This window comes from Dromiciops gliroides, chromosome 2 (assembly GCF_019393635.1).
Source record: "Dromiciops gliroides isolate mDroGli1 chromosome 2, mDroGli1.pri, whole genome shotgun sequence".
In the NCBI taxonomy this organism is placed as follows: domain Eukaryota; kingdom Metazoa; phylum Chordata; class Mammalia; order Microbiotheria; family Microbiotheriidae; genus Dromiciops; species Dromiciops gliroides.
In genome coordinates this window covers 58476789-58488931 of record NC_057862.1, presented here as the reverse complement: position 1 = coordinate 58488931, position 12143 = coordinate 58476789, and the positions used below count along the sequence as shown (strand labels likewise).

The window sequence follows — 12143 nt, the reverse complement described above, 5'->3', positions numbered from 1 at the left end:
ATAAAGAACATAAAAATTAGGAGCTGAATCAACAGAAACATGAAAATCAGACCATTCATAAAAAACTTATAATTTCTCTCTTTTTTAAAAATTTTGGTCCTTCAGGTAAATAAAGCAAATATCAATTTTATGAGGAAACTCGTTCGAAATGGGCCCGAAGTTCACCCAGGAGCCAACTTTATTCAGCAACGACACATGCAAATGAAAAGGTACTATCTTTTGACTAGATTTATTTTCCTCATGATGGCTAAACTTTTGTAACTGAAGTGCTGTAGATCCAGCCACAGAACTTCAGAATTTGAATTGTCCATTTCCTTATTTGCCCTCATGAAATTTGTGTAGCATTTGAGCTTAAGAATTTTTAAGTATTAGGATATGGTGTTGTTGGTATTATATTTGCCCTAAAATGAAAGATGTATCATTTACCATCTTTATTTGACCTTTAAGTAAATCATTTATTCAGTAGTAAACTTTTTCTTTTAATCCAAATTGAAAGTAGAATAGCCTATTAACTAGTACAGAAAAGTTTACCCTCCTGAACTCTATTACAGTTGGGGCATGTTTCAGTTGCTTAGATTTTCCAAAGAAGATGAACTCTAGGCTGATTATACTTTCCCTCTTGAGAGACTTCTGCCCAAAAAAAAAAAAGTTATGGAAGGGATAGGCCACTATTAATAGCTCTTGAGCTTTGATTTTGGGAGGAAAAGTTCTTTGTACTTCTTTCTTAGAAATGACTTTTGTCATAAGGTTTCTGAAGTATGGAAATCGGGAGAAGATGGCCCAAGAGCTCAAGTACGGTGACATAGTAGAGAGACATCTCATAGATGGTGATGTGGTGCTATTCAATCGACAGCCTTCACTACACAAATTGAGCATCATGGCTCACTTAGTGAGTATAGAATTTCTCTATTTCCTGTTAAATGGAAACCCTCTTGTAAAAATACCACAGCACAGAACCGCAAATTCTTGACTCCAACACAATAATCTCAACACATTTTCAATACTTTCCCCTTACTTTTGGTTTTCTGGAACGTCAATATCTCTTCAGTGCTGTGAGTCTTGACAACACAGTATTATCTTGAAGCAATAAATATGGAGAGACTGCTTGAGAAAAGTCATTGGAATAATTTCATGGACCAAAGGGCATGAAATTTTCTATGTAATAAAATAGCAGAAAATTCATTTTACTTCTTGAAATGTTTTATTTTAATAAGCTAAGAAGTCAGGGTTCCTGAAATGATTTATCTTTTCAGTACTCCTTTAACTAAGACATCGGCTTCTTTGCTTATTTTATACTTGGTTTCACAATGTCACTGGTAATTTTTAAGATTTCAAGTGGAAGAACACTGCAACTTTAATTCATAAAATATACAAAAATTCTTCTCTCTTTGAAGAAGTTAAATTTATGAGCTCATTATAAGGTGCACATGTTTTGTAAAGGGTAGTGCAAACAGTCCTTTAAAGGTCTCTTTTTTGGAATCAGTATCTTTGATGGTAGATACACAGCTTGGTCCTAAACAACCAGAAGAACAGTTTTAAGATGTATGTAGGATTAGGGTTTGATTTGGGTTTTGGTTTGGTTTTTGCATTTTTAAAAAATGAGTATTTCAGTTCTCATACCAAATAGTGACAAATTCACATTATAGTTGAATCTAATAGACTTCCTTGAAAATTGCTCAATGGACTTGTGGTTTGGTGCAAGAACACTGCATTTGGAACCGGAGAACCTTGCTCCCCTGTGACTTGAGGCAGTTCACTTCAAACCCATTGAGTGACCCTCTCCCTCCTCATCTGTGGAGTAATGAAATGGGGCTGTGTGGTCTTCAGGGATTCTTCCAGTGCTGAGTTCTTTTAAGCCTGTGAATGAAAATGTGATGATTTAATAGAACGACCAGAAATCCAGTTCTAAGCTAAAGCACCCCATTGTCTTGAGAACCACTGTAAAATTATTTGGCTTAGTCCAGAAGAAGAGCCCCACCATCCATCCACACAAAACCTGCTTTGCGTTTTGTAGGCAAGAGTCAAACCTCACCGGACCTTCAGATTTAACGAATGTGTGTGCACGCCCTACAACGCTGATTTTGATGGTGATGAGATGAACCTTCATCTTCCTCAGACTGAAGAAGCCAAAGCAGAGGCTCTTGTTCTGATGGGGGTGAGTGGGTGTCAGCATTTGTCCAGGAGCAATTCAGCTTACCTGGAAACCCATGACTTCTTTGTACAGACTCCTCTCAAGGTTTCCTTAGGAATAGACACGAATCCAGGGACCCACGGGGTTTCTCCTCCTATTTTAGCTATTACTCAGCCTCATCCCTTAGCCTCCCATGTCATTTATTCTCCCCATGTAAATTTGGTTGGTAATTTTAACTGTAAAACATGTTCCACACTTAGGTGTTAATAGGATTTGGAAGGTGATCAGAAATAATTCTTGCCTCCCCCCACCCCACATCATTGCAGATGGTTTCTTAGAGAAAATTCTTTGTCATTGTTTAGATCTATATGATTTCATTGAGATCAGTAATTCCCAGTGAGAAAACTCCTCTCCTAGAGGAGATGATCTATCTGGTTACAGTCTTAAGAGAGTTGCCTGGGACTCTGTGTGTGTGTGTGTGTGTGTGTGTGTGTGTGTGTGTGTGTGTAAGGGGGGGGGTGGCAAATGGGGTTAAGTGACCTGCCCAGGATCACACAGCTAGTAAGTGTCAAGTGTCTGGGGTTGGATTTGAACTCAGGTCCTCCTGACTCCAGGGCCAGTGCTCTATCCACTGCGCCACCTAGCTGACCCTGCCTGTCACTCTTTTTTTTTTTTTTAAAGTGATGCAATTGCCCAGAGTCACACAGCTAGTAAGTGTCAAGTGTCTGAGGCTGGATTTGAACTCAGGTACTCCCGACTCCAGGGCTGGTACTCTATCCACTGCGCCATCTAGTTGCCCCTGCCTGTCACTCTTAACAGGTTAAGTCACTTGCCCAAGGTCATAGATAGGCTATTTGTTAGGTGGAATTTGAACTTAAGTGCTCCCGTCTGATGCTGTCTCTCTGTCTGCCAGACCAGGCCATGCTTGCTGCCTCTCCTCATGATATGTCCTCATTTTTTTTAGTGTCATCAGGGAGCAAGATGTACCACATAAATGAACTTTCTATATAACTTTAATATGTCCTTCTAAGTTCCAGTATTGTTTTATTGGAATGGCTAGACCTTGTTCTAAAATACTTTCTACCCTTCTCTACTTTCTTTTTTTTTTTTTTTTTTTGTGAGGCAATTGGGGTTAAGTGACTTGCCCAGGGTCACACAGCTAGTAAGTGTTAAGTGTCTGAGGCCAGATTTGAACTCAGGTCCTCCTGAATCCAGGGCCGGTGCTTTATCCACTGCATCATCTAGCTGCCCCCCTTCTCTACTTTTTTTTTTTTTTTTTTTGCAGGGCAATGAGGGTTAAGTGACTTGCCCAGGGTCACACAGCTAGTTAAGTGTCAAGTGTCTGAGGCTGGATTTGAACTCAGGTTGTCCTGACTCCAAGGCCAGTACTTTATCCACTGCACCATCTAGCTGCCCCCCTTCTCTACTTTCTAAAAGAAAATCTACTGACTATGAGAAAACCTTTTCTTGATATTTCAATCTTGTCATCACTGAGCATCATTTATTATCCAGTGATGCCCTCAGAAGCTATTAATGTAGGTAGCCTTTTTCAGCCCTTCACAAAATGGCTCCACAATTTTGGGTTATTTAGTTCTTCTGCCTGTATTTTATAATGTTACCTGTTTCCTCCTCTCTGTGTATCTGCCTTTAACCAAACCCCGCTTCTTATTCTCTGTCATGTTCTGAGGCTTCAACTGCCCTTCCCACCCACAGACAAAACAGCTTCTAATTGGCAGCTTCTCCTTCACTGTAGTTTGGAAAACCAGATAATCAAGCTCGTTAGACTTGTGTCTAAAAGTAAGTTAAATGGACTCTGAGTGAAGGCCTTATGGGCTTTTCTGTGATTAAAAGTACATCATAGGGGCAGCTAGGTGGCGCAGTGGATAGAGCACCGGCCCTGGAATCAGGAGGACCTATGTTCAAATTCGGCCTCAGACACTTAACACTTACTAGCTGTGTGACCCTGGGCAAGTCACTTAACCCCAATTGCCTCACCAAAAAAAAAAAAAAAGTACATCATATCCTTGTATTCCCTTTTGGAGCTTTTGACCACGGCCTTAACCAAACCCTAATTAAAGGTTCTAAGCAGGGAGCAGCTAGGTGACACAGTGGTTAGAGCACTGGCCCTGGAGTCAGGACAACCTGAGTTCAAATGTGGCCTCAGACACTTAACACTGTAACGATTGGAATGATGCCACCTGCTGGAGACTTACTGTAGGAAAGCTCCACCTTGAGGAGAAGGCATCTGAGGGCAAGGCCATGCAGCTTTTCTCTGGCATCAGGAAGTAACATTTGCTGGTGGGAGGAAGAGGGGGCAAGGCTGGCTCTCTCTCTTGCTCTCTTTCCTCAGGACTCGGGTGGAAAAGGGAGCTAGAAATGTGCTCTCCCTTTAATAGATAGATGAATCTAGGCCTTTCTCTTTCTTTTCACCAAATTCTTATTCTCCTTAATAAATGCTTAAAAGTCTAACTCTTGCTAAAGCTAATAATTTATTGGCGACCACTCATTAGATATTTTAGACAGACTAGCTAGAGTTTTAGCCCCTTACAACACTTACTAGCTGTGTGACCCTGGGCAAGCCACTTAACCCCAATTGCCTCACCAAAAAAACAAATAAATAAATAAAATAAAGGTTCTGAGCAAAGGGAATTCAAGATCAGTGAGCTAGATATGGATTACATATTTGGAAAACTGGCCATTGACTATACTTTTCCGATAGAGAATGTAACTTGAATTCTGAGCAATTCCAGTAACTTCCTGCCTTTGCAACAGAAATATTCCTTGCTAAAAGTGCTATAGATGGGAGTATATTTTTTATTGATGAAGTGCCTCTTTTCTTTCCTGAAGCCATGTGATAAATGACCTAGGTACTGATAAGCCATTTGTGTTGGGGAAGGAGGCCCAGGGACATTATCTTCCTTCCACCACACTGAACTGACAATGAACCTGGGTGCTTTGTGCAAATAACTTTAAAATACCCCTGATCCCTAGGGAACCAGCCTCTTTCTTTCCCTGTGATAGCCGTTGGCCAAGATCAGCCCAGTAGAGTATAGAGCCTGGGCAGGCAGAGTATGGTGGTCCATTCCTGTAATCCCTGCTCTTGGGGAGGCTGGTGCACCAGTGAAGCTTGACAGCCCCAAGCCACAACAGGACTACAAGCCAATCAGGTGTCCAAACTAAGTCTAGCACAAATATGGACAGCCCCCAAGGGTGGGGTTGGGGAGACAGGAGGAGGGGGGAACTAGGCTTCTTATGGAGAGCTGTATGAGAAAAATACTAGTAGGTCAAAGCTTCTGTAGGGATCAGTAGTGGGATCACTGCCCATGAGTGGCTGGTGTGCTGCCACACTGGGCAGGATGAGGAGTTCCAATCTCCAAAAAATAGAGGCCAGGGAGAAAAAGCAGTTATTGTATGTTCTTTTGCTTCAACAGTAAAGACCAAGAATCTCCATCTGAAACGACTAAATGTTTTATCAGTTGGAAGAGGAGTGGGCAGTTAGCCAAAGAAATTCAATAGATATGTCTGAGTGATACTTAAAAATTTTTAAATGGCAATGTTTGGACTTAAAAAGCCGAGCACTTATTCAAAGAATTGATTGGGGTGGGGGGGATGGTTACTGAGGAATAGATAACAAAAATAATTATGCATCATGGAAAAAAGGAAAGCATTACTTTTGTAAACCTTTTGAGTAATTGTTGCAAATGATTCTGACTTTGGGTGAAATATGATGTGTTTGATATTTTTCTCTTTTAGACAAAAGCAAATCTGGTAACACCAAGAAATGGGGAACCACTAATTGCTGCTATTCAGGATTTCTTGACAGGTGTGTCACATTGTGTGTGGGGGGTGGGGATGGGGGGGCAGAACCAAGTAAGCTACTCAAAGTGATTTGTTTTTGTAAAAAATATTTTCAAAATAATCACCAAAGAGTATTTTGAACACAGGTTCATAGAATGATCAAATGTTGGAGCTAAAATAAATCATCCAGAGCATCTATTCCCATCCCTTATTTTATAGACAGGGGAACTGGCCCATAGAGGAAGAGTGTTTGACCCAATATCACAAGATTTCGGAATGGGTAATCTGGTGCTGGAACCCAAGTCAGTGACTCCTGGTTGGCTGCGTGTCTTTGTGGTGCTGATGGTTAAGTCCAGCCATAAACAGTCTTTGCTAAAGGTTTTCCTTCACTTATTAGGAAAGTGCTTTGTAAAATGTAAAGCACTATGTAAATGTCAGCTGTTTTAAGGACTTGGTTATCGGTACAAATGCCTGCAATTTTGGGGAGCGACTTCCAAGATTTATCTTAACATGTGATGAGTGTGGGGGCAGCTAGGTGGCGCAGTGGATAGAGCACCGGCCCTGGATTCAGGAGTACCTGAGTCCAAATCCGGCCTCAAACACTTAACACTTACTAGCTGTGTGACCCTGGGTAAGTCACTTAACCCCAATTGCCTCACTTAAAAAAAAAACAAATATGTGATGAGTGTGTATTTTCAGTAACTACTGTTTTTTTGTATTTTGAATATTTCTAGGTGCCTATCTTCTTACTCTTAAAGATACATTCTTTGATCGCGCTAAAGCTTGTCAGATCATTGCTTCTATTCTGGTTGGCAAGGATGAGAAAATTAAAGTTCGCCTTCCACCCCCTACAATCCTAAAGGTTGGTTTTTAGAACTGTTGACTTTTGTGTATGTTTCTTGTTGGATAGTCTATAGCCTACCTAAGCCTGTAAATTAGATCTATAGTCTCCTGACATGGGTATTTGAACTCAAAGCCAACTTGACTCTTGTAATAGATTCATGATTTTTTTTAACTTGACAAAATGTAATGAAGGTACTCTTAGCCAGCTGATTCTTTATCCCCATGTTCTCCACTTTCAGCCTGTTACCCTGTGGACTGGAAAACAAGTCTTCAGCCTCATACTTCAGCCCAGTGATGAGAATCCCGTGAGAGCTAACCTTCGAACAAAGGGCAAGCAGTACTGTGGCAGAGGGGAGGACCTCTGTGTTAATGACTCCTGTGAGTTAGACCAAAGCTTGCTCTTTAGTGTGTACAGACTAGGGAGGGGGAAAGGTTGATGTTCAAAAGGAGACACTTGACAGTTTTTCTGAGGCTTTAGATGAGGTGTGTATTTTTCTTTCATTCTTGCCATTAGACTACAATTCTGTATGTCTTTTATCTGGGAGAAGACTACAGAATTACATTTTACAGTTAATGTATTTTTCACTAAATATACAAGTGTCATAAAATCAAAAACTTCTTAATGCCCATCCACCAAAAATCTAATTGACTGAGAGACCATAGACACCATACTATTTGTGTTCAGGAATTTCCTGAAAACATGAGTTGACAGAGAAGACTCTAAGACAGAGGTGGGGGGGGGGGTCGTCATTCCCATGGCTTTCCTGGGCTTCAGTTAAAATAACAGTAAGTTTCAAGCTTCAAAAGTTCCAAACATTTTACTAGCACACAGTACTAACTGAACAAGAGGACTAGAAGGAGCCCTGATATTAGAGTCAGAGAATCTAGGTCTGAAATATCCTTTTTACTTCTCTGGCCTATGACCCTGGGAGTCGTTTTCTTCATCTGTTAGATGAAGGTTAGATGAGATCTCTCCCTCCAAACCCCGCCATTCTGTGCAGCCTTACCCAGTAAAGCACTCACATTCCAGCTTGACTTCTGTGGCCAAGGGTTTGAATTTCAAGTCCTTGGTTGTCTCAGTCAGATGCCTCCTCTCCCCCAGCTCTAAAGTAACAGTTAATATTGTGAAGGCTCCTGGCTTTTCTCACTTTTGTTGTCCTTCCTGGAGCATTGTGCCGTGTGGTTTGGGGAATGTTTGGCTCTTTCCTTAGCTGGCTGTTGGTTCTTCTTTCTGGGTATGTACGGGTGGTGAAACTGCTTTTAGTTTTTAAATTTAAATAATTCGGTTAAACCACTGAAGTCCTTTTATTCTCTACCCCCCACTCCCCCCAAAAAGACCACCTTTGAGGAGAACCCTCTGGTCTTTACTTGAACCTTACTATTTTAGTCTTAGACACATGGGTGTGCTCCCTGTGTCACCATAAGAGCTCCTGACTGTGCGTAGGAAGTTTTCATTGCTAACCTTTGTGTTTGTAGATGTGACCATCCAGAACAGCGAATTAATGAGTGGCAGTATGGACAAAGGAACTTTAGGGTCTGGATCCAAGAACAACATCTTCTACATTTTGCTGAGAGATTGGGGGCAGATTGAAGCTGCTGATGCAATGTCACGGCTCGCCAGGCTGGCTCCTGTTTATCTGTGTGAGTAGTTCAGAGTCCCCCGTAGGAATCCATGTGAATAACAAAAAATTCACCCGTTATACCTTCATGCTAGAAAGCTAAATAAAGTGGCAAATGGAAAACTGCTGTTCTCACTATTTTAGCAGTGTTGCTTTCTTCAAAAGTGGATAAATTATTCATGTCTATTGCTAGAATCAGCTCAACATTCCCATCTCTTTGTAAATTTGTATTTTTTTTTTTTAATGACAAGACATTCTGTACATTGACATCTGCATAGTATTTTACTGAATAAGGTCCATGGCATCTTTACCTTCTTTTCTGCACTGCAGCTAACCGAGGCTTCTCAATTGGGATCGGTGATGTCACACCAGGCCAGGGACTGCTAAAGGCCAAGTATGAATTACTGAATGCCGGCTACAAGAAATGTGATGAATACATCGAAGCCTTGAACACAGGCAAGCTGCAGCAGCAGCCCGGGTGCACTGCGGAGGAGACGTTAGAGGTGAGGGCTTCTGTTTGGTGCGGTTTAGACCTCCAGTTGGTGAATCTAATTGCCAAAAAGGAGTTGTGTTGGATTTATGATGAGGAGGAGACATCGTGGTACAGCTAAAGAAGCCCTGCACTCTGGTAGCCACTAGGCCTGGGTTCTAGTCCTGACTGTCAGTTCCTTTTGTAACCTAGGGCCAATTACCTTAACTGTTAGAAATCTCTGTTTTCTGGTGTGGACAACAAGGCCTAAATTCTTTTTTAAGTTATGATTGTTTCCCTTCCAGCTTTAACATTTAAAGTCAAGAAACCTTAGACATTTGGCCACTTGGGGTTGCTCTTGTTTCATCTGAGTAATTTAGGCCCATTCTACAGTTCTTTGTGAGCATTTATGTTCCATCTTCCATCTTCAGCATGGACACGTCAGCACTGTTAGAAGAGAAGCTGACACTACTGCTTTTAAATGGGCAGTTTTTGAAAGAGACTACAAAAAAAATTTTTTTTTTCATAATCACATTACCTGTTACTCCCTAGATTTGGTGCAGACCTTCATTGGCATGATCAGAATAACTGCCAGGTGTTAACATTCTGGTAAGATTGTCTCCAAGTAGCCAAGATCAGCAGCCTGACTCAGAGAATAGCATTTGCTCTCTTGCAGCACAGACTCTCTCCTTCCTCCCTGCCCCCACCAGTTCTTTTGACAGTGTCCTAAACAAGAAAAGCACTTGATGGCCTACACTGTGGAGAGATTTCCCGGAGTCACGAGCCCTGACTAAGTCCCCTGAGTTGCCCATTTCTGAGGCCGATTGATGTACCCAGTACCATCAGGACTTTTTTAAGGCTGGCTGGGGCTGCTTTGAAAATCTAGGCTTTTTTAAAAAATTGAGAATTCAGCATTCCAACGTAGTTGCTGTAAAGATCAGTTCTAGAATTTGTCATGCTCCTAAGTGATGTGTGTGTCATACTCAGACCCCTGTTTTTCTATGGGAATCCTAGGCTTTAATCCTTAAGGAGCTCTCTGTGATCCGAGACCATGCCGGCAGCGCTTGCCTCCGAGAGCTGGATAAGAGCAATAGCCCCCTTATCATGGCCCTTTGTGGCTCGAAAGGTAAGTTGGCCAGGAAAGGAGCTTCTTCAAGCGATTCCCAGCTTTCCTAAGAGGAGATTTGGCCCAGTGCTAACAGCAAGTCATTAGGTTTTTAAGAATGGGGTAGGGGAAGATTGGCTACTTTCCTTTTAAGGAATTTTTTTTTTTTTTAGTGAGGCAATTGGGGTTAAGCAACTTGCCCAGGGTCACACAGCTAGTAAGTGTTAAGTGTCTGAGGCTGGATTTGAACTCAGGTACTCCTGAATCCAGGGCTGGTGCTCTATCCACTGTGCCACCTAGTGCCCCACCTTTTAAGGAATTTATAAGAATATTTTAATATTACTGTAGTTCTAAGGATTAGAGAAGTCTCTTTGAACAAAATTTTGCTTAGTAACGTACAGGAGTATCTTTTTTTATTTCAGTTTTATTTTCCATTCTGAATTCTCCCCCTCCTCCTTCCCTTCCTCCTTTCCCTCCTCTACCCATTGAGAAAGGCAGGAACAACAAAGCCCATTATAAATAGGTACGGTCATGCAAAACAAATTCCTTCATTAGCCTCCTACAAATAAAAGGAAGAGAAGAAAATGTGCTTCTGTCTGCCTTCTGAGTCTGTCAGCTCGAGGTGGCAGACAGGTTTCATAATGAATCCTTTGGAATGCTGCTGGATCATTGTGCTGATCAGAGGTGCTACATCCTTCAGCATTGATTATCTTTTCATTGTTGCTGTTATCGTATAAGTTGTTCTAGTTTTGCTCCCTTCCCTTTGCATCAGCTCATAAAAGCCTTCCCAGGTTTCTCTGAAACCATCCTCTTCATCATTTGTAACACAAGAGGATTCTATCACAATCATATACCTTAACTTTTGTTTGTCCATTCCCCAAACACCCTGTGTTTCCAATTTTTTGTCACCACAAAAAGATCTGCTATAAATATTTTCCTACTGAGTCCTTTCCCCTTTTCCTTGATTTTTGGTTTTTTTAGTATAAGATCAAGTAAGAGTATCATTGAGTTAAAGGGTATGCACAGTTTGCTGGCTTTGGGGGCATAGTTCCAAATCTGCGGGGGGGGGGGGGGTCTTTTAAATAGAATTTTATTTTTGCCAATTACATGGTAAAGACAATTTTCAGCATCCATTTTTGTAAGCTTTTGAGTTCCACATTTTTCTCTCTCCCCTCCCCCTCCTCAAGAGGGCAAGCAATCTGATGTAGGTTATACAATGTGCAATCATGTAAAGCATGTTTCCATATTTTCATGTTGTAAAAGAAGAAACAGAACAAAAGGGAAAAAAGTGAAAATAGTGTGTTTTGATCCTCATTCAGACTCCATCAGTTGTGTTACTGAGAATAGCTAAGCCAGTCATAGCTGATCAGCACATATTGCTGCTGATACTGTGTAGAATGTTCTCCTGGTTTTGCTGCATGCATATCTTAACACCAACTTAGATGTTTTTAAAAATACAGAATTAAAATACCTTTTGTTAGCAGAGACTATCTAGTTTTCATAACAGATCCCTGATGTGTTTCTCTAGGTTCTTTCATTAACATATCACAGATGATTGCTTGTGTGGGACAGCAAGCTATCAGTGGCTCGCGAGTGCCAGATGGTTTTGAGAATAGATCCTTACCTCACTTTGAGAAGCACTCAAAGGTAAGCGTGACTGGGGCAGGCAAGATTCAAGAAAACCTCTTCGTAACCTAGATGAGGTCTGTGAAACTTACGGTGATGTGGTTTCACCATGATAATAGTCGTTTTTGAAGGTGTGACCCATAACCAGACATGTGCATGTGAGGACTTGGTAGAGTCGGTCACACAAAACTCAGCAGCATTCCTCTGGGTGTTGGACTTTCTGCAGAAAGAGAATTACTGGGCCCACATTGAAGCTGTTTTAAGTCTAGTGTACATATTATGAACAATATGTGCTTGTGCTTGGATTGTTTTTCCAGCACTCAGAAGTGTTAGGACTGAAAGTATGACCCAAAGGACTTGGAAATGCTGAGTTTGCCAGTGTTTCTTAACTCAAGATAGAGCAGATCCTTTAATGCTTTGAAGACACTTAGGTGACCATTACAGCTGTGTTCTCATCCCTGTGAGACGGGCAGCTTAGCAGGCCCAGGAACAATAATTTCATCTTTAAGGAAGAAATATAAATGAAACCTGTGGCTTAGGGACCAATAGGCA

General features: G+C 41.3%; 1 protein-coding gene across 3 annotated transcripts in view; it reads left to right on the top strand.

Annotated features, from left to right (window-relative positions):
* The window catches only part of POLR3A (RNA polymerase III subunit A), a 75943-nt gene that overhangs the window by 13428 nt on the left and 50372 nt on the right, over positions 1-12143 (top strand). For all 3 annotated transcript variants that reach the window (XR_006354771.1, XM_043983420.1, XM_043983419.1), the window contains exons 9-18: positions 106-209; positions 748-889; positions 2015-2155; positions 5885-5954; positions 6664-6791; positions 7012-7150; positions 8249-8413; positions 8722-8894; positions 9875-9986; positions 11494-11612. Coding sequence is in view for 2 of the 3 variants with exons in the window: in XM_043983420.1 (XP_043839355.1) it covers positions 106-209; positions 748-889; positions 2015-2155; positions 5885-5954; positions 6664-6791; positions 7012-7150; positions 8249-8413; positions 8722-8894; positions 9875-9986; positions 11494-11612 (1293 nt within the window). In the remaining variant the exon portion in view is untranslated. The remainder of the gene's footprint in view (positions 1-105; positions 210-747; positions 890-2014; positions 2156-5884; positions 5955-6663; positions 6792-7011; positions 7151-8248; positions 8414-8721; positions 8895-9874; positions 9987-11493; positions 11613-12143) is intronic.